Here is a 24,659-nt window from a genome sequence, read left to right as displayed (position 1 = left end):
ATGTCAGGGTGTATTCTCATCTCATGCCCTGCGTTCCTGGCTACAGATCGACTGCACTCCTGTCCACACTCAAGATGGATAAATAATCAACTGAGCCATCCATCCATCCATCCATCCATCCATCCATCCATCCATCCATCCATCCATCCATCCATCCATCCATCCATCCATCCGTCCATCCATTCATGCATCCATCCACCCATACACTCACTCACACCATCCATCCACCCACCCACCCACCCATCCATCCATCCATCCACCCATCCATCCATCCATCCATCCATCCATCCATCCATCCATCCATCCATCCATCCATCCACCCACCCACCAATCCATCCATCCATCCATCCATCCATCCATTTTCTGCACTGCTTTTCCTTGAGTCTATCTCATAAGACTCAGGGCAGAAGGTTGGACAGGATGCCAGTCTACTGCAGAACACAATCACACACTTACACTCATAGACCCATTCACACATTACAGATTATTTAGAGATGAGCTTTGAAATGGGGAGGAAACTGGAGTTGGATGAATGATAATATTTAAAAAAAAAATACTTAAAATCCAGAAGCAGTCTGTGAAGTAATATGACATGACAGTGTGACATACTCCATGATTATTATTATAATTTAGCGTGATAGTTACTTTTAAAAAACATGACTAAAAAGGTTTTTATAATCAGCCCCAATTACTGTTGCTGTTTTTTTGTTTTTTTTTGCATTTATTATATTATACCTTATCTCGAAGATTCAAGATTTCAAGCTGGTAAATTCCAAAGTATTTATATTATCAGATCCTTTAATCTTTCAAAATGAGGTATATATGTGAAAAAGGTTTTATTAATGCGTAACCTTTGCTGAATGATCTGCACACTGCTGCTGAAATACTGCTAGAGAGTGAGAGAACATAAATAGGCTTCTCAAGCAAGCCTACTTTAGTGTGTACATGTGAAAACCACACAACATCCCACAGAATGAATTTAGCTGTCATGCAGCAAGTGTTCATACACTGATGCCCTGATGGAAATTGAATTAGGGCTGTTAAAGGGGAAAAAGCTGTGGCTCAGCATTTTGGGTTCTGGAAAAAAAACAAACCTACTGCTAGCGGTTGGAAACCACCGTTGAGCAAAACAGTTAACCCTCACCTGCTCACATCTGTGCTTGGACTGGATTTGCTTTGCTTGCAGGTAGCTTTGGATGAAGGTGTTATCCAAATAAATGCATTTATTTTATCTTCAGTACCAGCTTTTTCCTACACTACAGGATAACTGCCCAACACACACACACACACACACACACACACACACACACACACACACACACACACACACACACACACACACACACACACACACACACACACACACACACACACAGACAGACAGACACAAACACACAGACACACACATGCACACACATAAGTGCACACACACACACACATGCACACTCATGTGCGCACACACACTACACCTCCCCATACACTCAGACAGACAAATAAAAACCACACACACACACACACACACACACACACACACACACACACACACACACACACACACACACACACACACACACACACACAAACACCACCCCCACACACAGACAGACAAATACTAACAAGCACACAGACACTCCACCCCCACGCAGTAATTTAATGCAGCCCATCCACCAACAAGCACTTTATTTATTTCATATTTATTTAAGCCGTGCAATAACATTCAGACAAAAAATCTCTTCAGCAAACCCTGGCTTAAAAATGCAGAATAATAAATACCACAAGAAAACACAAAACAATAATAGGGTCATAATTCTCTTATAAAAATCTTGATGTCTGATCAGATTCATTGGATTTGTTTTGCATGAACAGTAACTCAACGCTGCTTTACCAAATTCACCACACAAATCTTACCACAGGAACATCTGAGATACTGTTAACCAGATATTGCTTTACATCCAGAACAAATCCAATAAACCTGACTTTGCTCTGAAAGCAGAGGGCAGCCAGTAGTTACGATCCCAATGATGAGTACAGCTCCTGGGATTTATTATAAACCTTAAAGCAGAAAGGTAAAAAAAACCCAGTGATTTCAGAGCTGCATGTGAAGCACCTGGAAGAAACACACACTGATAAGTATGAAAGTGAAAGTGAAGTGAAAGTGACGTGACATACGGCTAAGTATGGTGACCCATACTCAGAATTTGTTCTCTGCGTTAAACCCATCCAAAGTGTACACACACAGCAGTGAACACACCATGAACACACACCCGGAGCAGTGGGCAGCCATTTATGCTGCGGTGCCCGGGGAGCAGTTGGAGGGGTTCGGTGCTTTCTCAAGGGCACCTCAGTCGTGGCCGGCCCGAGACTCGAACCCACAACCTTTGAGTCTCGGGCCGGCCACGACTGAGGTGCCCTTGAGCAAGCCATATATGGTTACGTGTAAGAGTGTGTCTGCGCCTGAAATAGGAGACACTGTAAGAAGAAACAATGATTTATTCCTTTTTTATTTGATAATATTTTCGATTTATGGCACATGCTGTGTTTTCATTGTCATGTCAATATGTTAAAGAAACACCAAGCAATCATTTGAGTGGAACAAGCAGAATGTTGTCTATGAACAAGCTCTGGATATGAATAAGATTTAGAGCTGAAGTGAATGAAAGTGTTGTACAATACTTTCTGCTTTGCATAAGAGGCTCTGTGGCTTAGCACATTTGGCTTACCTCTGGGGATGGGGATTGGATTCTTGCTTTTACCTGTGTGTGAAGATTGCATGTTCTCCCTGTGCTTCAGAGGTTTCATTGGGGTACTCCAGAACAGTTGTCCAAAGACATGCATGGTTGTGATTGTGCCCTGTGATGACTTGGCACCCCATCCATGGTGCCTCCCTTCTTGTGCCCCAAGTCCCTTGAGATAGAATCCAGGTCCCTGCAACCCTGATGAACACATAGATGGGATCCGGACTGCATAAATAATTACTCAACAACTAACCTTCACCTTCTAAGCACGTTTTGAGTCAATTGGGTTGAAAGATTTTAGATTTTGTGTCAAAAATATTGAGATTAGGTTGAATATTTCTTATGTCACTGTATTTGGGCATCTCTGGCGGTTTGTGGACACTGTATTGTGATTATTATGATAATTACGGTGACGTCCATGTTAAGGTTTCATGCTTAGTAGTGTGTTTACCCGAGTAGACCACTAAGGGGCAGCACTGCTGTGCAATAATGATCATAATGATCGTAGATATCGAGTAGAAATATAATGCAGATCTGTAAAGCAACACAATTTGAGCATCAGAGTTCTAGAAAGATCCAGTATTTTTAACTCCCACAATACTATTTACCCTACCATTAGATATGAGTGAAACAATAATTAACCTAGCTAATGATCTACAGCATTTTAAAGTTGTAACAGTTCCTCCATTTGTGGCCTCTCTGTTTCATATAGCACAAAGACTTCTTGCTCGTGTTTCTCTCATCAGCTTTACTCCTGTTCCCCAGAGTCCCATTACTTCATTACTTAGCCATTTACTTAGTACTCTGAAAGGCAGACATGTTAAATCTAGCGTTAATGTCCATCATAAGCAGATGATTTTGTGCTAAACCACAATGATCTTCCACATTGGCTTTACAAACTGGACCACAAACAGGTGAAGAAATGAAATTAGATCCTGATTTATTTTATTTCTCCCACACAGGTAACATGAAGTGTAACGTTACAAACTGGCAAACATTAGCAAGTACAAATCCTGAATGAGAAAAGATAAAACACATGCATAAATTGTATATAATATTAGGATGAAAACATACTTTTAATGCTAAAGACTTTAGGCCAAGTAAAACAAACAAACAAACAAACAACAACAAAAGAACCCACAAAAAACAAACAAAAAAAACATATTGACACCAAACATTATCAGTTGTAAAAATTGTACCCCTGAAGAAGAAGAAGAAAAAAAAAAAAGACGCTTATAAACAGACATATAATAATGTGTGAGATACAGGAGGACATTGTAGTCTAGCATATAAGGTGAAGGACTACCAGGAGGTTCAGGAGGTTGCACATTCAATCCCAGGTCCACCAAGCTACCAACGGTGGGCCTCCAAGCAAGGTCTTTATCCCTCAATTGCTCAGTTGTATAACATGAGATAAAAATGCAGGTACCTCTGGATAAAGGTGTCTGCAAAATGCCATGAAGGTTCAGGTTTGAAATGTTTTAGTGTGGAAGGAATCATGTGAATGACTCTGGGAGGCAGAGCTTTCAGGTATTGTCTACTAGGTTATAGTTAAAAGGCATCCAATCCTTCCAATTTACTACCTTTATCAATGAACATTTCTAACTCATGGTACAGAATATTCCATGTTTTATTGGGATGGGGGGGGGGTATTTTTTAACAAGAAGAAAATGACTATAATAACATTAACCAAAGTAATGAAGTGCATTTTGTTTTATTCATATAGAAGATATTGCCTTGCAATATCACTTCCAAATGTGCTAATATGTTAAACCCACTGACTTACAGAAATATACCATTACAACTCAAAGAAAGTGAACCTGCAATAATTAAGGAATAAAAGGAAGGTTCCGTTTTAGGAAAATCATAAATAGTTGTGTAATGCGAGCCCATGTAAAACTGAGCTGATGTTAAATGACGTGGAGTTTCAGTAACCAGTTTCTGTGAATATTTTCCATCAACATGCCCTGAAATATTTTATTCCTCTTATATTATAAAATTTTCTCAACAAATATGTTTTGTAATACGTGCTCTTCTATACAGATTTATATAGAACCTCTCATCTTGAATCCAATAAGAAATAAAATGCTACCAGGATCTTACAAAGAGACTCCTTCAAAAAAAATATGGCAAAAGAAAATCTCACAGAATACCCTAATCATATCAATAGTTTTATTCACATTAGTATGTACAGCATCCAAGCACATCCTCTGACCAATCAGAATTAAGCTCTCAACAGCACTGTGGTATAAATAATAATAACAAGCAATATGCATAAAAAAGAAGTAACTCAGTTCTTCGCTTAAAAAAATGATCAGTACAGCAAAAAAGAACATGCCTCTCTCATAGATCTGTGTACGACCATTTACATGCACACGTACTCCAGCGGCAATGTGCTGAAGGTGTTTCTGCATCAATATTCAAGTGCTCTCTGAAGAGCAGAGTGTTCAGGCATTTCCTGAAGTAACAAGGAAAAAAGAAAACAGCCTGATTACAGCAGACACGCCATGCCACATGAGGAACAAGGCTAGGAAACTGCTGCAGGTGATGATAAAAGCAATAGATAGTGCATCGGAATAATAATCGCCGTGTTTGTTGGCTTGGAGGAAGAAGGAAGCGAGAGCTGCAGATCTTTGTCTGTGGGCCTAAGGCCATTTGTGTTTTCAGTGCATTTGCTCGGTAAGCCAGGATCATTGTGTTTACTCTAATTTGCTTTCTTCAGCTGGAAGGCTGGTACAGCCATAGCAGGGCCAACAGGATTAGGAGCCCAGTTCCATGTTTTTTTCTCGCCCCGTCAACCCACTGGAGATACAGGATAGAGGCCATTACCATGGAAATGCAATGTTTACATGGATGGGAGAAGTCTATTAGCAGCTTTTTTGGGCATGTAAAGAGGACGGCAGACTGCGTGAGGCGGTTTATCACTCATCTGGTTCCTCTCATGCTTTTCTCTTGTTCTCAGTGTTAATGATTTTCCAGCCTTTTAACCATGCACAGGAAAAATAAATTGTTTAAATGACCTTGTCTATGATTACACACACCCCTACTCAGTCGGTGGATGTGGAGAGTAAACTTGCTCTTGTTCCCTAGCATGCTTCTCATGGCTCCTGGATTGTTTACCAGAAGCATTAATTTAAAGCATCTGGGACAGCATGACAGCCTTGAATGGGACTGGTTAACAATGCCATGAAACTCATGTGTATTCACTAAAAGTAGAATGGTACAGTATAATGCTCATATAGAAGATAAGCAGGTAGTATTTCCGCTGAAAGAAACCTCTCATGTATACGTATTGGTTTAATGTTATTATTGCTACTTCAGCTAGTTTCTCATAACTTATGCATGTGTATGTACGGTTTTAATATTAGCCAACTTAATTAACCTTCAAAATTAAAATTGGTGCCAGCACAGGGAATGTGTTAGCTGCTTACTCTGGTTGTTAATCATTAAATGACAATTATATGAATACATTAAAGGTTTGCAAATGCAGGTTACATCCTCAACTAAACGACATGAAAGTGAATGTGGAACTCTGAGCTCTGAAGTTAAGGGAACTTCAAGAAGGTCTAGAAAGCTTCTGCTTTCCACTACATACGCATGCATCCTCAAAGATCCTCGGGTAGGGTGTACTGTAGTGAAAATGGCATCAAAATGCAAAAGATAGAAAGAGAGCGATTTTTTTTTTGGAATTTAAAGAGAATTTCTGGAAGGTTAACTAAAAAAAACTAAACTTTTCTTTACTTCAAACTTATACAAAGCTATTGTTTAACTTTATTTAGGGATTATGCACCCACTTAACATCATCTACAACCTTCAAAGATGACTTACAAATGGTCGTTACTTTCAACCCCTTCAGAAGGAAGATAGCTCCTGATCACTTCAGAATGGCTCACAGCTTTTACTGATGCTGCGCTTTCACATAAATCAGCATTCAAGACTTGTATCTTCGAATAAACATCCAGCTTGGAATACAACGTGATCGAGAAACTGTATATTGTAGAAAAAATGTAGATTTTTAAACAGAATATTTAACTATTCCTCTCAGAAAAGTAACCAAATGAACCCATAAGAGAATGTGTACAGACTGAGTGTACATACAGTACAGTGTGGAAGCAAGCAGCCATCTGAAAATAACAATTTTTGTACAGATTTAATACCACCAAAAAGGTTTTTTTCAGGGGACGTTGAGGAGACGTTGTTTTTTCAGTAATTAGACTGTTAACCTAGCATATAATTTTGCAAAATCCTTTTATATTAAATTTTAATTTTAAACCCCTGATTATAATTAAACTATTAAATCAAGCATTTAAGAGCTCCTGTATTAATAATCAGACATTCAATCAATTATAAATGCTAGACTCTAAATGATAAGAGCAACATTTAAAAATGTTTTTCACCATTTTAACCCTTTTATAAATTCCTTTTTGGATTTAAAAGGATCATTTTCATGTTGTGTACAGGCTCTGAGTCATCATCTTGAATAGTGGTGTTAAAACTTTTGCACTCTACTGTGCAGACAGTGCCTTTACTCTTTCGGTAGAATTGCATCAGAAATTAATTCACAGTTGTGCAAATATTATATGTTGCCTTGATTTATAATTAAGGACTGACTATATAATTATTTATTAATATTAATAATCCTAATAATTAAGGACTGGCATTAAAAGAGACGGTGCATTGTGTAAGACAGAAAACTGTCTGTTTGGATTATGATGTCGGGGTGCAATACTGTGTAAGCACATCTGATTTAGTTCATGATGAGCTTGTTAATGAGCTCCTGAGTTGAACAAGATGTGATGATCCAGAGTGTTTTTTTTTTTTATTGCTAGTTGCTTTTTTTATTTTCACAGAAAAAAATTACAGAAGAACATGGAGCTCGTGGGTGGTAAGGAAATATTATTCTTGCATTGACGTTCTTAAAGCTACAGTAATATGCAACTCCATTTAGTGATGTGGTAGCCTAGTGGTTAAGGTGTTGGGCTACCAATTCGGAAGGTTGTGAGTTCAATTCCTATGTCCACCAAGCTGCCACTGCTGGGCCACTGAGCAAGGCCCTTAACCCTCAATTGCTCAGTTGTATAAAAATGACATAAAAATATAAGGGCGTATGCTGTATATGCAGAGGATGAAAGCTTTATAGAGTTATACTTCACAGTGAATGAATAGAAATGGCCCAGTGTCAAACTCTATGCTACTTGACCTCAGTATAGAGAAAAATGTCGCATATCTGGGATGAATTGTGACAGTAACCGTTTCATTTCCTCCTCCCAGCTCTATTATGTTCTCTGTCTGTTTAACAATATCAACAGAATAATAAAGAACCTTCTTGATAAAACTAGGACAGAAACAATTAGATGCACATCACAGCTACAGATATGTTCATCGGCTGTGAATAGGATTATTACTTGACCGAATCCTAAAACACAGATGACATTTTGCCCAGAATAAAAAAACATTTTGTTTCGTTTAATAGCCCAGGTGAACTCATTAAAATTTATCTGTTATTAAATCACTTTTCTTCTTCTCACATTGACATAATTTGACCTTCACTTCAAAGTGCCATGAAAAAGTGGCACCGTTATATGAATGTTAATATATAAACTCTTACATGTACTCTACATTTTCAGAGACTTCTAGTTATAAACATGTTTATAAATACATGTTTTGTATTCTTTTTGCATAAGCTCATAATATTTGGAGTTTCAATTTGATAAGTCTTTTTTAGTGCACTTGGAGAAGCATGGATGTAAATGAAGATTTTTTTTTCAAGCATTTTCATTATATTTTTGTTCAGCATAAATGTCGAATGTCGAAATCACTTCGATGGGCTTATGATTGCAGTGATTACATGTGCAATTTAGATTTCTTTTATTTTGAATAATCAACGGGAGCATTGTGAAATAATAATAATCAGATGAATTGGTTGGAGACGAGTATGTTATATATAGACTTTATTTATAATTTTATAAATAAAAATTGCTCCATCCTTGTTCCTTCTATGATGTGTAATACCCCACAAATACATTTTTGCAGCATTTACACTACATGTATAAAGTTTTTTGAACACCTGACCATCACACCCATACTGTATCTGCTTGTTAAACATCACATTCCGGAGTTGTGCCACCTTTGCTGCTAAATTAGCTGTTCCAATCTTCTAAAAAGGTTATTCGCTAGATTTTAGAGAGTGTTGTGGAAATAAGAACAATAATGAACAATAATAAACAACCATAAGAACAATAGTGAGGTCGGACAGTGATATTTGGTGAGGTAACCTGGGAAATATTGTCGTTTCAGTTCAACCCAAAGGTATTCGGTGGGGTTGAGGTCAGGACTCTGTGTAGGCCTCTCAATTACATCCACTACTGCCTTGGAAACTCATACTCATGTCTTTGTCATGCTGAAACATGTTTTGGTCTCTTAGTTCCAAATAAGGAAAACTGTTAGGTACAATTGCATGCCTCCAACATTGTGGCAACTGTTTGGGGAAGGCCCACATGTGGGTGTGATGGTCAGGCGTGCACAAAACTTTGGCATATATTGTATGTCATGTCTCTATTCATCAGCTAAAAAATATGAAAAATATAAAAATATACAAAACATAAAATATAAGATAACTATTAATCTGACCTCTTATTCGATCGTACATCTGACCTCTTATTCGATTGTACTTTCTTTTTAGTTTTTATATCTACTCTATATTTACTTAGATAAAGTAAATATAGAGTAGATATAAAAACTAAAAAGAAAGTATGGAATATATATATATATATTATTTTTTTTGCATGTTTGTCACACTTTAATGTTTCAGATCATCAAATAAATTGTAAACACAACATGTAGTTTTTAAATTAATGTTTTTATTATTAAAGGAAAACAAAATCCAAACACACATGGCCCTGTGTGAAAAAGTGTTTGCCCCCTGATTTCTGCCACACCTATCCACAATTAAGAAATCACCTGAATACGACCTGACTGACAATGTGAAGTAGACCAAAAGATCCTCAAAAGCTACACATCATGCCGAGATCCAAAGAAATTCAGGAACAAATGTGAAAGAAAGTAATTGAGATCTATCAGTCTGGAAAAGGTTATTAAGCCGTTTCTAAAGCATTGAGACTCCAGTGAAACAGAGTGAGAGCCATTATACACAAATGGCAAAAACATGTAACAGTGGTGAACATTCCCAGGAGTGACCGGCCGACCAAAATTACCCCAAGAGCGCAGCGACTACTCATCCAACCCACAACAACATCTAAAGAACTGCAGGCCCCACTTGCCTCAGTTAAGTTCAGTGTTCATGACTGCACCGTAAGAAAGAGACCGCTGCTTTTAAGGAAAAATAACATAAAGGCTCGTCTCTGATTTACCAGAAAACATCTTGATGATCCCCAAGACTTTTGGAAAAATACTCTATGGACTGACGAGACAAAAGTTGGACTTTTGTGTGCTGAAAGGTTGGAAGGTGTGTGTGTCCCATTACACCTGGCGTAATAATACTGTAGCACTGCATTTCAGAAAAGGAACATCATACCAACAGTACGAATATGGTGGTGGTAGAGTGACAGTCTGAAGCAGTAAAACAGCCCCAGACCTGAAGGACAATGCACGGCCATTTGTTTTTGATCTCAAGCTGAAGTGTACATGGGTTCTGCAGCAGGATAATGATCCAAAACACACCAGCAAGTCCACCTTTGAATGGGTGAAGAAAAACAAAAGGAAGACTTTGGAATCCAATTGAGATACTGTGGCATGACCTTAAAAAGACGGTTCATGAAAACCCTCCAATGTGGCTGAATTACAATAACTCTGCAAAGATGAGTGGACAAAAATTCCTCTACAGTGCTGTAACAGACTCATTGCAAGTTATTGCAAATGCTTGAATTCAATTCAATTCAATTCAAGTTTATTTGTATAGCGCTTTTTACAATAGACATTGTCTCAAAGCAGCTTTACAGAACATAAACACAGAGCAGAAGGTAAACATAATTAATGATAAAGGAATTAATGAATAATAAAAGAAATAAGAATTAACAGAATAAAAATTCTAGATTATTATTAGTTGTATATAGTTCACAATGTGTATGTATTTATTCCCCTATGAGCAAGTCTGAGGTGACTCAGGCAGCAGTGGCAAGGAAAAACTCCCTTAAAATGGTAAAGGAAGAAACCTTGAGAGGAACCGGACTCAAGGAGGAACCCATCCTCATATGGGTGATTGCTTGATTGCTGTTCTTGCTGCTAAGGGCGGCCCAACCAGTTATTAGGTTTAGGGGGCAAACACTTTTTCACACAGGGCCATGTAGGTTTGGATTTTGTTTTCCATTAATAATAAAAATCTTCATTTAAAAACTTTGTGTTTACTTGTGTTATCTTTGACTAATATTTAAATTCTTTTGATGATCTGAAACATTAAAGTGTGACAAACATGCAAAAAATAAAAAAATCAGGAAGGGGGTAAACACTTTTTCACTCCACTGTATATATAAACCTTATCTCAAGCAGTTAACCTCAGGCACAGGCTCCCCGTGACCCGAGGTAGTTCGGATAAGCGGTAGAAAACGAATGAATGAATGTTCAAATATGGAGATCATCCATTAGTCATGAATATGACTAAAACTTACATATGACCACAGATTCCATGAAATATACCATAGATCTAACTTATATATAACATATTTGTCTAAATTCCATCCCATTCTTTCCAAATTTCACAGATCTGTTTTTATTCTTTCTTTTATATCTATCCTTATTGTATCTTCTATATCCAGATTCATAGATCTATGTTTATTTTTTTCTCTTTATTTATCCGTCTTATTTATATACCTACATTTTTATTGTATTCACTTCTCACTATAAGGAACAGTCGTAATCATTCGTATTCCCTTTCTGGAAAAAGAAAACGACAAAATAAAAAAATGTATAAAATGTTTGTAAAGTTTCATTATCACACAGCTCAGTAAGGATGTATACTATGTTTTTAACAGCGGTTTGTATCAGGCAACATTGTGAGTGTGCACTGCTGTTGAGACAGCCAGGGACACTTGTCCACTCTCACTAGATGCGTTTGACTGAACCTCGGCCCGACAGTCCAATCGCCAACACCATCTGTTCTCGCTACTGCTCCGTAGACAAACACAGTCATGGAGCTCTAATGGGGTGCACAACGAAGCCTGTGACCTTGACACTGCTCAAGTGTGTGTTCCAGAGAGATGGAGAGAGGTAGATGATAGGTATAACAGAGTGTAATTTTGCTTTGTCAGTGCAAAAACTAGCGCTGGTTGCCTGGCAACACTTTTACCTCAGTGATAGAGTAAGGATGGTACATGGTGTTCTATGGAGACGGATGGTGGGAAAACACAGGGGACATTTAAACCTATGTTTACTGTAAAGGACTGCTTTTATAAACATGAGCTAAGCTAATTTGCATTCCCTGTTTATGAACATTTTAGTTTTTCTTAAGTCATTGCAGGTAATACAAAAATGAACACTTGCTATAGACTATACCAAGAACGTTGAGAAATACAGTACGAGGTGCGATTACTTCTCATTATTGTGATTGTAGTTCATTATAGAATGCTACATGGATACCTAAGGAACACAGGCCACAAAAGACAATTCTAACAGTCAATAGACTGTGGTAAGAAATGTTCCCACTGTCTTCAAAGAATATCCATATCACTTATTCATCCATAGAAATAATTAGTCCTGTAAAACATCAAAACTTCTAAAGAGATTAGAATTCTCTCAAACTCCAGCATCTCACACACAGGAGAAATGACCAGTGGCAGCAAGTCCAAATGGGATGCCAGATGATCTTGTCTAACTGTTTTAGCACAACATAAAGCAATAATTACTATAATGGAAGCTCATCCCTAATTCTGGAAAATAATTGCATTTAGAACTATTGTATACTGAATCCTGTGTAGTGGTTTATGTACAATCTTAGATGCAGGAGCTTGTTTTATATCTACCTGGCAGGTGTTATAGTATTACTGAGGCAGTACAATGATGTGATTTGGTTGTACTGTACAGGTTTTCCGTCTTCTAGCTTACAGTCAGTGTTCACTTTGAGATGGGGGTCAGGGGTTACATAGTGGAGGCTGCCCTTTTGTTAAAACAAATGACACCTAACATCTCTGTCATAAAGCTGCAATCCCCCTTTTCTCTTGCCCTTTGGATTTATTTTGTTATGTGATATGATTTAAGAGCTGTAATATCATTAACCTTTAGAAATGCGGAACAGCTTTAGCTTATTACATTCAACTGTTTTGCTAGGTACAGTATATAACCTACAGGTTCATGTGGATTTTTCTTCTGAGATTTTTTTTTATGCCTGCATGTATAACTTTAATATTGTACTTAGATAGTCCGTTTTCTAACAACGTCAAACTGCAGAAATATATATTAACAATTTGGAGTGTTATTAGGGACACATGAATAAGCAGGACTCACATTTTTCAGCATTCTTTGAATTCATTGCATTTATGAAGGATTATATGCAAAACATTATATGGGTATTTTGTGCACATGTGGATTTCCACTCAGAGTATTGTCATAAACTACAAATATTACGGATTCTTTTTATTTAAAAAGTAAGACACCGTGGCACAGCAGGTAATATTTATGCCTCACAGCTCCATCGTCTGTGGTTTGATCCTGAGATCCGTCTGTATGGATTTACTGTTAGCTCTCCATGTGTTTACTTCCACATATTCTTTCAAAAAAAAACTTTCAAAAGTGTGAGAAAGTGTGTGAGTGTGAGTGCTGCCTTCCAGTGGACTGGTGTTTTGTTCAGGGTGCATGAAAAGTGTTCCTGAGATTAAGGGGTTCACCACAACACTGACCAGTTACTAAAGATGAATGAGTGATTCAGTTTGTGAGGTGTATTAATCTAAGCAAAAGATCCGGGGTCTTTTCAGAGTGTGTGTTAGAGATGCTCCTCTGTGTTTCTTTAAAATCAATGATCTTGTGGTGTTCAATTTCAATCCTAATTGAACACATTACTCTGGCTTATTTAGATACTCACTATGAGATCCTTGGGGTTTGTATATAGAACCCTGGAGTTCTGTGCTTGGTCGATAGATCCTTTTCCACAAAGAATGTTTCAACATAGAACCTTTGGATATTAATGAACCTTTTATATTAACACAGTTCAGTTGAAAGAATGCATAATGCTTTAGGGAATCTACTGTATACAGTATGCAGTGTGAGATGTTTCGCAATGACGTGTTTTATTTATCACATATAAGATTTAGGATTTTAGCTGTTATTGCTATCAATATATTATTATTTTAATGAAGCTATTTTTTTTTGTTGACAAATTTGTACTGCATTGAAACAAGCAAACAACAATAATAATAACAACCCCTAATTGGTTAAAAATAAAAGCCTCTAACTCATTTGTTTCTTTTCAATTAACCCTTTAAAATGGTCCTACAGTATATAAATACACATTTTGGGGTTCCATATGTGAAGCACGTAATAAAACTGTCAAGTAGATATTTCTGTTTTTTTTACAAAATACCTCATCTGCTACATGCTTGTTGATGATAAATCATCTACAAATGCCTTCATTCAAACTGGAGCAACACTTCTCAGTGTTACACCTGCTCAAACAATGCACGTTATATACTGTAGTGTTTCCATGGAAGTCACATTTTTTTCTGTTTCAGGCCTTAAACCTTGACAAAGATAACAAAAGGCAAGCAAGAAATGAAAGCCAGAGATCGCTGTCCCTAGAAGCATTTTGATCTTGTCTCATGGACCGAACACTGCTCAAGCCTGTGTAGACGCTTTGCTCCAGTACACCCATCTCCATTTTGACATCCTTTTCTTTACAGCAGCCGCTGGGACTGACACAGCTATCAGCAGATGTTGATCCGGGTCACAAGAGCGATGTCATAAGTGCAATTCCTACCAGTGTCACTCACTGGAATGTAACCGAACCCTCAGCCAGCTGCTGAATGGTGTGGAGTAGCCATCTTATGTCATTTTGCAAACTGATGCACTTTGACAGCAAGCACAGTGGGCAAACTGAAATTTCCTACAGTGGAGGTTTTTGTGCCTTTAGAGATTTCTTTTTGTGCCTGTTTTGCAATATTATCATAGAATAAGGTCAACACTAATACATGATATAATTGTTGTTGATTATAATCTCTATTGTTTTTTGGTGATAGTTAATCATCCTATTTTAATACTTGACCACATAGTCTCCTTATTAATCTTCTACTGAACTTCTATTTTCCTTTAAATAGAAAAATTGGGGAAAACAAAAACAACAAACAAACCAGGTTATCACATCAGTAAATTTGCAAGTACACATGTGCTTGTTTCTCCTGGGAATAAGTATAAAAAAACAAGCTTTAATCCTGGCTTGGATGACCCTGTTCACTGATAAATAATTAAGAACCAATCTACAAGATCATATTAGGTCTCATTTTCCCATTATAGTTTCGAATAATGAAATTACATAAATTAATTATGAGTGAATTTACATAATGAACATATTGCAACTAGTTTGGGGTTTAGAGCTTTTTTTTTTCTGGAGCTGCTGGAAAAGACGTGTAGGGAAGGTGTTTATGTAAATAGTAAAGCTATTCTGATGACAGAAGTCTTTTTATGACATGGAAATAACAATATAAATATTCTGCTATCTTGTTATTAAGATTGGACTATCGCCAGATTTTATTTTCCACTTACTTCAGCCAGGTAGTAAGAATTTTCACTTTGGTGTGTATTGTATATAGTAATCTAATGGGTCTAGCTATCTGTACTGCAAATATCATGTCTTTTTTTTGAAGTTTGAAATAATTCGATCATTTTGCTCATTTTAAGCATTTAAAACAGTCCTTTAATAATCTTAGATTTGGTTTAATGTAAGATAGATAAATTCAACTATTTTCAGCATATCTTTTTTTGGAAGATTTAAATATTTACAGTACAATGTCTTCTGAAATGATCATGCAATAGGTTATTTATTTATCTATCTATCTATCTATCTATCTATCTATCTATCTATCTATCTATCTATCTATCTATCTATCTATCTATCTATCTATCTATCTATCTTTACAATAAAACAAATGAACATATATATACATATATATAATTAATATTATTGCTATTATTATTATTTCACTCAATATTTACTATTGAGTGAAAAGTGGAATCAGAAATATCTACATGTACTTCACAGTTCCTTAGTTATTACTTTTCCCCACTTAGTGCATTAAGGACATTGACTCCATGCGTTTGTTAAAAACCTTATGATCCATTTTAGATAATGTTCATCAGAGTATTGTCTGAACATGTGCTTCAGTAGAGGAGATGAAGCAAAATCAGACATTCTGTACAAACCAGTTACATATTCAATATCCCACATAGAAATAATGCCTAGAAATAATGCAGAATCCTGAATATTAAACATTCAAGATATTGAACATCAGCTTTCTTTTCTTTAAATATTCCAAAAAGGTAAAAAAATAGTTTATTTTAAAAATAAAATGTGTATATGACAGGATAATTATTGTAATTACTAGTTACTCTAGTTAACTGCTTTTCTACGTTAACTAAGGGAAGTCTGGATAGGTGACCAACCATTGTGGTTATATATAAATTTGGATTTTGTTTGTTTTTTTCTTTTATTTGTTTTCATACTCCTTTTCTTTGACTTGCCCAGAAGACTATTCCTATTAGTCGGTGGGAGAAAAAGGCACCATGTGTCGACAGGTGCCGCCAAAACACTTCGCACTCCAAATACACCGCGCAGAAAACACACCATATGACATTAATACGATTTTCTAATTTCAGCAATTTTCTGTGCACGGTTAAGGTTGTAAACATATAACACCATTATATGTATTCGTGGCAGAAATTCGGCACGTAGGACACCTTGGACTTCTCTGTTACTCAGCATGCGCTTACCTTGTAATAAACTTCTTCTTTTCTTTATCGGAATGATTCCGACTTTTGACTTTAAACCTCTCTTAATCAGGAAGGACAGCATGACTCTGTGGTTGTGTGTTTGTCAAAGCTGTATTTTCCGGATGGTAAATTTAATGTGAGGGGTGTTTTCTGCTGAAGAAGGACAAACCTGATGTTCCCTTATTGCATCCTGCAGATGTGCAGCTCACACAGACACGCGCGCCGCACACACGCTCTCACACACAGACACGCGCGCGCGCACACACTCTCACACACAGACACGCGCGCGCAGACACACACACATAAGCGCGCGCTCGGTGGCAAGGTGCGTTCCTCCTGACGCAAATTCGACGCATTGAATTGCCCGATTTCAGGAGTCTGAGTGTCGGACAGCGTTCACTCTGAATTTGCGTTGGCATTCAGCAGAAATCTGGCTTCGGGTGGATGTGTGCATCGTTCAATGAAACGATGCTGTCAGCCTCAGAGGAGGCGAGTGGGTGACAAGGACTGCTGAAAATGTGTGGATAAGTCAAGATGGAGTGAAGAAACTTTCAGCTAAATGACAAATTCTTGCTTGAATTCAGTGTGTGGACTAAAGAAACAGTCAAACAGTCACTTCTGAGATTTATTTCTGCACCAAGTTGTGATTAATCGCCTGGTCGAGATGAGCAATACTCTGTCACCATGAAGCTTCTGCGATTCATTATTTTGTGCGGATTTCTGAACACTCAAACCAATGGTGAGTCTTTGGATTTATTTATTTATAAAAATAAAATCTGTAGTTTCTTCCAAGTTGTACGAGACAGAGCTACAATCTCAATACACTGCGCAGTCGGGTTTTATAGGGACTGAGGCAGGTCTCCATCAAGGTTTACATGCTGTTTCACACTCGTGTCTGTGGAAGCTACATTCAAACAGTAACACTGTATATTATTTCATTACATCCAAATTCTAACCTAATATTTCTGACTCTTTAGGTAAAATTTAATTTCTCAACTGTAGCCATAACATCCTATTTTATCTGACATTAAACTCTACAGCAAAACCTGTCAAGTTTTTTTATTGAGTGTTTGAGAGACTCATGCTGATAAATTTCATATTAATTAGTCTTTTCCCCCATTAAATCTATACACAGGACCAGTGAGAACAGTGAGGTATAAAATATCGAGCCCAAGTATGGAAACAGTATCTTCTCATTCTTTATATAGATATCACAGCTCGAATTTAGATACTAATATCGATTTTAACGCTTTCTTCTAAAGGTTACTGTGTGAGTATTATGCCCTGGATGGACTACAGGCTAGACTTTCAGACAAGGACAGTGTTACACTGTACAACCAGCATCACGGTATAACGTGGTACAGTTTCAGAGAACTGTACTATTCCACAGTCACTGGGGTGCTATCAAGGGAACATCTTCTGAAGTACCGAACAGCTGATAACTTTAACAAAATATACTTCATGTTACATCTAGAATGAATTTCTCGGTAACATAATTGTTTTTTTGTGTTTGTTTTTTTGACCATATAGTACACAGTTATAGAAAGGATTTATTTATTATCACACTATCCAGGGATGAGGTCCCCTTTTGAGTCTGGTTCTTCTTAAGATCCTCCTCGTATCGCCTCAGGGAGTTTTTCCTCACCCCGCCATCATCTATGGCTAGGTCATTAGGGATACATGTATATCCTGAATTTCTGTGAATCTGCTTTGAGCCAATGTCCAAAATGAATAAAATCGAACTGAATTGAATTTCTAAGGTATTGTCTTCTTGGGTTGGTGCATGTGGTGTACCTTTAACGGGCTTTAATGGGCACATCAGTGGTCCTCAAGGTCCAATTAAAGACCATAAATTATTTATAAAGGTATAAAATATACTTAATAAAAGTACAAAAGCCTGATTCTTGATTGTACCACACCAGTGACATGAAAAACTGCAGTTTAATACTTTTATTTGCTAATTGTAGTGTATGCTTCCTAATGCTCACAGGCATTAAAATGGGATAACATTGTAGCATAGAGTCATTGAAAGTATTAGTAAATAATTAGATTAGGAAAGGGTTATTCATAGCTTTTGGTTTATTAAAACAATGTAGAATTACATCAGGCTTCCCAGTTCAATCATGGTCTTGGATTACTGTCTGTGTGGATTTTTACATTTTTTCCTCAGTGTCCAAGTGTGAGTCCTTTAAGTCCAGCTTCTATCCAAAAACATGCCAGTAGGTGGACTGGCTTTTCTAGATTGCCCCTAGATGGGAATGTGTGTGCATGGCATCCCATTCATGTATTTTTTGCTCACTCCCTGTGTACCCAGGAGATGCTATACATCCACAATGATCCAAACCAGTTACTAAAAATGAATGAATGAGTGAATGAATGAATGTATGAATGTATGACTGAATGAATGAATGAATTTAATTCATGACTTTATGATTTTAATACATATTATTTATTACCTTATTGTATTTATTACCACGTTTGCCTGCTAATATTTAATTTATCGAATGACATTATGTCGAAACTAGTAATTAGCAGTGATAGCACTGAATACTGGGCTATACACAATAATAAACCAATACTGACTTCCTCTTAATAATGCCTGAGTGCTTCTGCTGCCAAGTTATCCAAAAATATAATGTCTGACAGGCTTTAAGACAAGCTGTGATCTAAGTTCAGGGCTAGAACCGCTTTGTCAGTTGGATTAATTTGTGTTAACAGCGTATCATTTGTCAGTGGATTAATTGGTAAAACAGTTACAGTGCATAATGGTGCATTTGTATACTCTTACAGTACTTTCCTTGCTGTGTTGGTAACCTCAAAGGAACACCTTTTGTATTTTAGTCTGTATCTTTTACCTAAAATTGGTAGAATAAGTATAAGGAAAATTATGGTTGAATATACACTAAAAAAATCTTCATAAAGATCATTTTTCATCTGAAAGATACACATTAACTGTATATTTGGTAAAAGAATACTTTTGTATGTTCTTTTTTAAACTAGTAATGACTTTTGCTCACATCAGAGTATATGGTGATCTGGTTTCACTAAAAAATAAAAATGCATTAATTTCAGTTTTGTGTTGCCTTTAATTATGCAGACAATATTGTTGAATATTTCACCACTAAATACAAACATTTGTGAATCTTCATCTGCTACACTTAAGTCACTATTATCAGTTAATATTTATGCCAGTACATGGTCTTTGTGCCTCTCTGTTTACAACGTTCAGGGCTGTGTCACTTTCTTGTCTTTGTAAAACCTTATTTGAGTAGTCTTGGTGTGATACACTGTGCTTCTTCTGTGCTTTTAAAATTGGTTTAATGTTATGATAACCAGCAAAATCGTAATAGATGGCAGTGTTACTCACCACTTCTATGGAGTTTCGGGTTCACACTTAATCCTTGGGAATGAGATAGCCTTTGCTATCTTTTTGATTCCTCTAACCTGTTTAGAAACTCATTAAAATATGCCTAAGGTGCTTTCCTGATTGACTCCTTAATATAATCCTGTTTGCCCATTTATTTGATTACCGCCCATCATGCTTTCTACATTATCTCATACCATATCATGATCTCCACACGAGCTGTAAGTACAGGATTGGGGCTGATTTGTTTTTGAATCTGAGACAGCAGTTAGCACTATAGATCGCCCGCTGTAAGGAAAGCAAGGTGTCTGGCTGCATGGATTTTTTTTTTTAATTCCTGAGCCTTCACTATTATCAATCTTGTCCCTAATGGGAAATGAGATGTAAGCTGTAGAGGGAATGAGGCAGTTGAAACTGCTCCCTCAGTCCACCAAATCCCATTCTCCATGGCCTAATGGCTGACGGTACAGTAACACTGAGTAAATAATCGCTATGGCTTTCATCTTTCTGTGCTGTAAGCTGCAGTCCCAGTGTCCAAATTGCATTCTGGCCTCACAGTGGATTTATTGAATTGACATCAGGAACATGGCACAACAGTGCCCTAAAACACTCAGCTAGTGAACTTGTTATAACCAACTCCTGCTGTTCCTGAATTTGCGAAAGACCATCAGTGCCAGGACACAGGCTGAGCTCCTGCTTGTATTTGGACTTCTGAGGAAGAAATCTATACTTATAGCACAAACATGGCATGTATAGGAAGCCTGTCAAATATGACAAGGCGCTGAACCCCATCTGCCTCGCCATTTGCTTGCGGATTTCACACGATTCGAAAAGACGTACTCATACATCTAGCATGCACACAATGGCAGATACACTGAGTGTGAGTTACTGCATATGCTCTAAAGCTTCAATCCTTGGCTGTCAATCTTGCATCTGCCACCATAACAGACCCACACACATGGTGCGCATGCCTTCATTTCTCACTTTTTCTTTCCCTTATCCTAAGGGAACGATCTAAATCTAGGGTATGCTTATAAATGAGTGAAAAGGCCACCAGCTTGTCAGTAGCGTTGGCGGTTTTCTGTTTTCGTGGATGGAAGCTTATGAAATCTGGCCACTCATATGTACAGGAGCATTGAAGGGATTAATGAACCAACAGCAGTCCGAGAGAGCAGTTGATCATGTTTATGCAAGAAGCTCTGCGACTGAGCGAGCCGATTCATCTAACTCGCTCTTTATGTTGGGAATTGCTTTGGTCAGACAGGCCTGCAGACAGTCAGTTAAGCAGACAGTCTAGAGAATGAGGTTTTGAAATTGAACTAGTGATGGAATTTCATATATTGAGGCTCTGGTGTTAAATCTTTAATGCAGTCTACTGCCACAGCATGTCAGGAGTGAGACGGTGGTTTTAGCTGTTATGTTGCTACGAACTCGGTTCTCATTAGTGCGCTCATTAGCATATCGGTGCTGAGAGCTTTGACCCGGCATCTCTTATTTCAGTCAACTGATGTCTTCCAATCTAAAATACTATCCTTTTTACATATAGCAATATTTAATATAAATATTGTTCAGGTCTGATAGTGAAAATGCCAAAGCAGAGAAATAGAGATGATATTAATGAAAAACACATGGACTAATCCAACAAGCACACATTCATTTATATGTAAATACGTTTTTCAGGGTGTGTGTGTGTGTGTGTGTGTGTGTGTGTGTGTGTGTGTGTGTGTGTGTGTGTGTGTGTGTGTGTGTGTGTGTGTGTGTGTGTGTGTGTGTGATTTTATGCATACACTGACTCCCAGTGTTTCCGGCCAGAGAGAAAACTGAGCATTTGAGTGAGCCTCTTAATAAAATAGCTGATTGAACTCCTTCACTCCTGTGGGACTATCATAAATATAACATGCACCTTGCACTCACCAGTCAGTCTCTCTAACTTGTTTTTTTATTTTTTGGCTTGTGATAGACACCTAGCCTGATTCTAGAGAGCATATCATATTTAGTATGAAAGCACACCATTTCTAAGCATGATGATAGATAAATAGATAGATAGATAGATAGATAGATAGATAGATAGATAGATAGATAGATAGATAGATAGAACAGTCCAATGAGTATTTCAGTGCATTTCACCTTGAATGACTTGCATATCTATATTTATAACTAATATGAAATATTCAGCGATACCCAAAATGTATTTTATAACTCAAATTCCCAGTTAACTTTTTTTTTTTGGATTAAAGCAACCATTTGAAACCTTTGCCATGTTGGCCTACTTTCACATATCGGTTAATGCTTTCCTACATGATCCAAAATGAATACCGGCTGATAGTTGAACCAGTGGGATTTAACCCTTGTTTTATCTCTACCTAAAGAGAGTGCTGCAGCAGTGCTTTAGTCCTTTAGCCTGTTTAGGTCTCTCACCTCTTCATCTGTTTTAATGTTAATTGCTTTGAAAAGATTGTTTACCTCCTTAACGGCATTTGTGAGTATGCCCCTAACTTCACACTGGAGTAACACATGTACAGCACCAATTAATAAATTAGCACCTGTATTGCTAAGGGCATCATAGATATTTCAGTATAAACCCATTTAATGTGGTTCAGGGTGAAGTGTTCCTTTCATCTTATTTTAATTAAAACTTATAGCCAGTGAATGTAGGAGCAATGCTCTTTTAAATGATATATTTTATATGATTTCCTGTATGATAAATGATCAATATACAGTATATTGTTCCTTCTCAATTATCACCATGCAAACAATATTCAGGAACACAGCAATTCTCTCAACATGCCTGAAGGTCCTGATTTCTAGGACAATCACCATTTTGTTTCATATTTACAAAGACATCACTTTAATTCAGTTTATTTTTCCTTGCTACTTTCGTAGCATGATGAGCAGAAATCTCAGTCATATAAAAATGATTTTTATAAGCGAGTTTTCAAGATCAATTCAATATGAATTTTAGTGAGTTTTTTTTCCCTGAACAACATTTTATTGGATTTTACACTACAAACACATAATGTGACAACATTGATATGGCACCCCTCAGGGGACAGGGAGGAAAAATAAAGGGAAAGCGGGATGTCAAATACGATCTTTCACAGATTGTATGGCATCAGTAAGAGTCCAGAGAGAAATTCAACTTCCTGCTTCCAAATCCATACAGTGAGCATGCAGGAAGAGTGGAGAAAGAAATGCAGTCAGATCTCTTTAACAAAATGACATCTTGTGGAGCAGATGATGAGGACAAGTATGTTTTTCCTCTTCTAAATAATCCCAACAGTCTTGTTTTGTTATTCTCAGGATCTCGTCTCCGTCAGGAGGACTATCCCCCACGGATTGTGGAGCATCCGTCAGACCTGATCGTGTCGAAGGGTGAGCCGGCAACGCTGAACTGTAAGGCCGAGGGCCGTCCGGCACCCACTGTCGAGTGGTATAAAGACGGTGAGCGTGTGGAGACAGACAGGGACAACCCGCGCTCGCACCGTATGCTCCTACCTAGTGGCTCACTCTTCTTCCTGCGCATCGTGCACGGCCGCCGCAGCAAACCCGACGATGGCAGCTACGTGTGTGTGGCCAGGAACTACCTGGGGGAAGCGGTCAGCCATAACGCTTCACTGGAAGTGGCATGTGAGTAACTTCTCCGTTTGACTGATCTCAGTTTTTAGTTATTTAAAGGCACTTTGTTCAAGTTGCTCCGATAGCAGGACTAGTATGATACAGTGCTACTTGTAATTGTACTTATAAAATATGCTGTGTGATCTAAAGTAATATCAAACATGAAAGGTGTATAAACCTCTCAACACACTCAGCACACAGCAGCAACTAACACTGTATCAAATAATAGCTAGGAGAAAAAAAATGTCTAGAGAATGCTAGGTGAGGGAAAATGACAGCACAGCACAGAAAATTGGTCCTTCAACAACCAGGTTTTCTGACACTGAAAAAAATGAAGCATACTTCCATGTGTACAGAAACTCTCTCTCTTCTCTAAGATAACTATAGTAATGTAGTTAGCTGATGCACTTCATTTACAGTCTACCAGCTAATGCTATGAAAATCAAACTTAGTAGCTTGTGCACATAAACAGGGATGTGAACTGCTTAACAGAATAAAATTCATGTTCCTGATTGAAGAAGGCAAGTATATTCCTTATTTTAATACGAGTACCGCTCATAAGAAAAGAAAAAAATTTAGAAAAAAAATCCATCCGTAGGTTTTGTATTAGTCACAGACTATTAATGTTGATTTTTTTGATATGTCATATTATAAACCACAGCCAGTGGCAGTGCAGGATGAGTATTTAGGTTGGGATTCTGTGCCAGGAGGCAGAAGTTTGTGAGTTCTAGACAGCCTCTTGAGTAAAACCCTCAAGTGCTCGACTGCACACTTGGATTGGATTAGACCTCCCTCTACAACTCGCTTTGGATAAAAAGCTAGTGCACAATGAACGCATATCAGAATGTAAGTTGGCACTTTGCCACTTTTCCCAAACACGAATGTAGTTTGCTTTTGAATTTCCAGCAGCTTTAACATTTTTCCAATTACTTCTATAACAGCTGGGTAATACATTTTTAATTTCATGGAGGGAGCTTATTACTGAAAGCCAAATTAAGATCAGCAGAATAGATTTTCTT

General features: G+C 37.4%; 1 protein-coding gene across 4 annotated transcripts in view; it reads left to right on the top strand.

Moving 5' to 3' along the window:
* Positions 1-16,633: 16,633 nt before the first annotated feature.
* LOC113639381 (roundabout, axon guidance receptor, homolog 2 (Drosophila)) overlaps positions 16,634-24,659 on the top strand; it is a 129,703-nt gene continuing 121,677 nt past the window's right edge. For 2 of the 4 annotated variants that reach the window (XM_027141236.2, XM_027141235.2), the window contains exons 1-2: positions 16,636-17,400; positions 23,326-23,652. In XM_027141236.2, coding sequence (XP_026997037.2) covers positions 17,346-17,400; positions 23,326-23,652 — 382 coding nt within the window. In that variant the 5' untranslated portion in view covers positions 16,636-17,345. Of the gene's footprint in view, positions 17,401-23,325; positions 23,653-24,659 lie in introns of all 4 variants that reach the window. The other 2 variants (XM_047805233.1, XM_027141234.2) reach the window with 2 other exon arrangements.

The sequence above is a fragment of the Tachysurus fulvidraco genome, chromosome 20 (genome assembly GCF_022655615.1).
Source record: "Tachysurus fulvidraco isolate hzauxx_2018 chromosome 20, HZAU_PFXX_2.0, whole genome shotgun sequence".
In the NCBI taxonomy this organism is placed as follows: Eukaryota; Metazoa; Chordata; class Actinopteri; order Siluriformes; family Bagridae; genus Tachysurus; species Tachysurus fulvidraco.
Note: the sequence above shows the minus strand (reverse complement) of the source record. Positions and strands in the feature narration are given on the sequence as shown.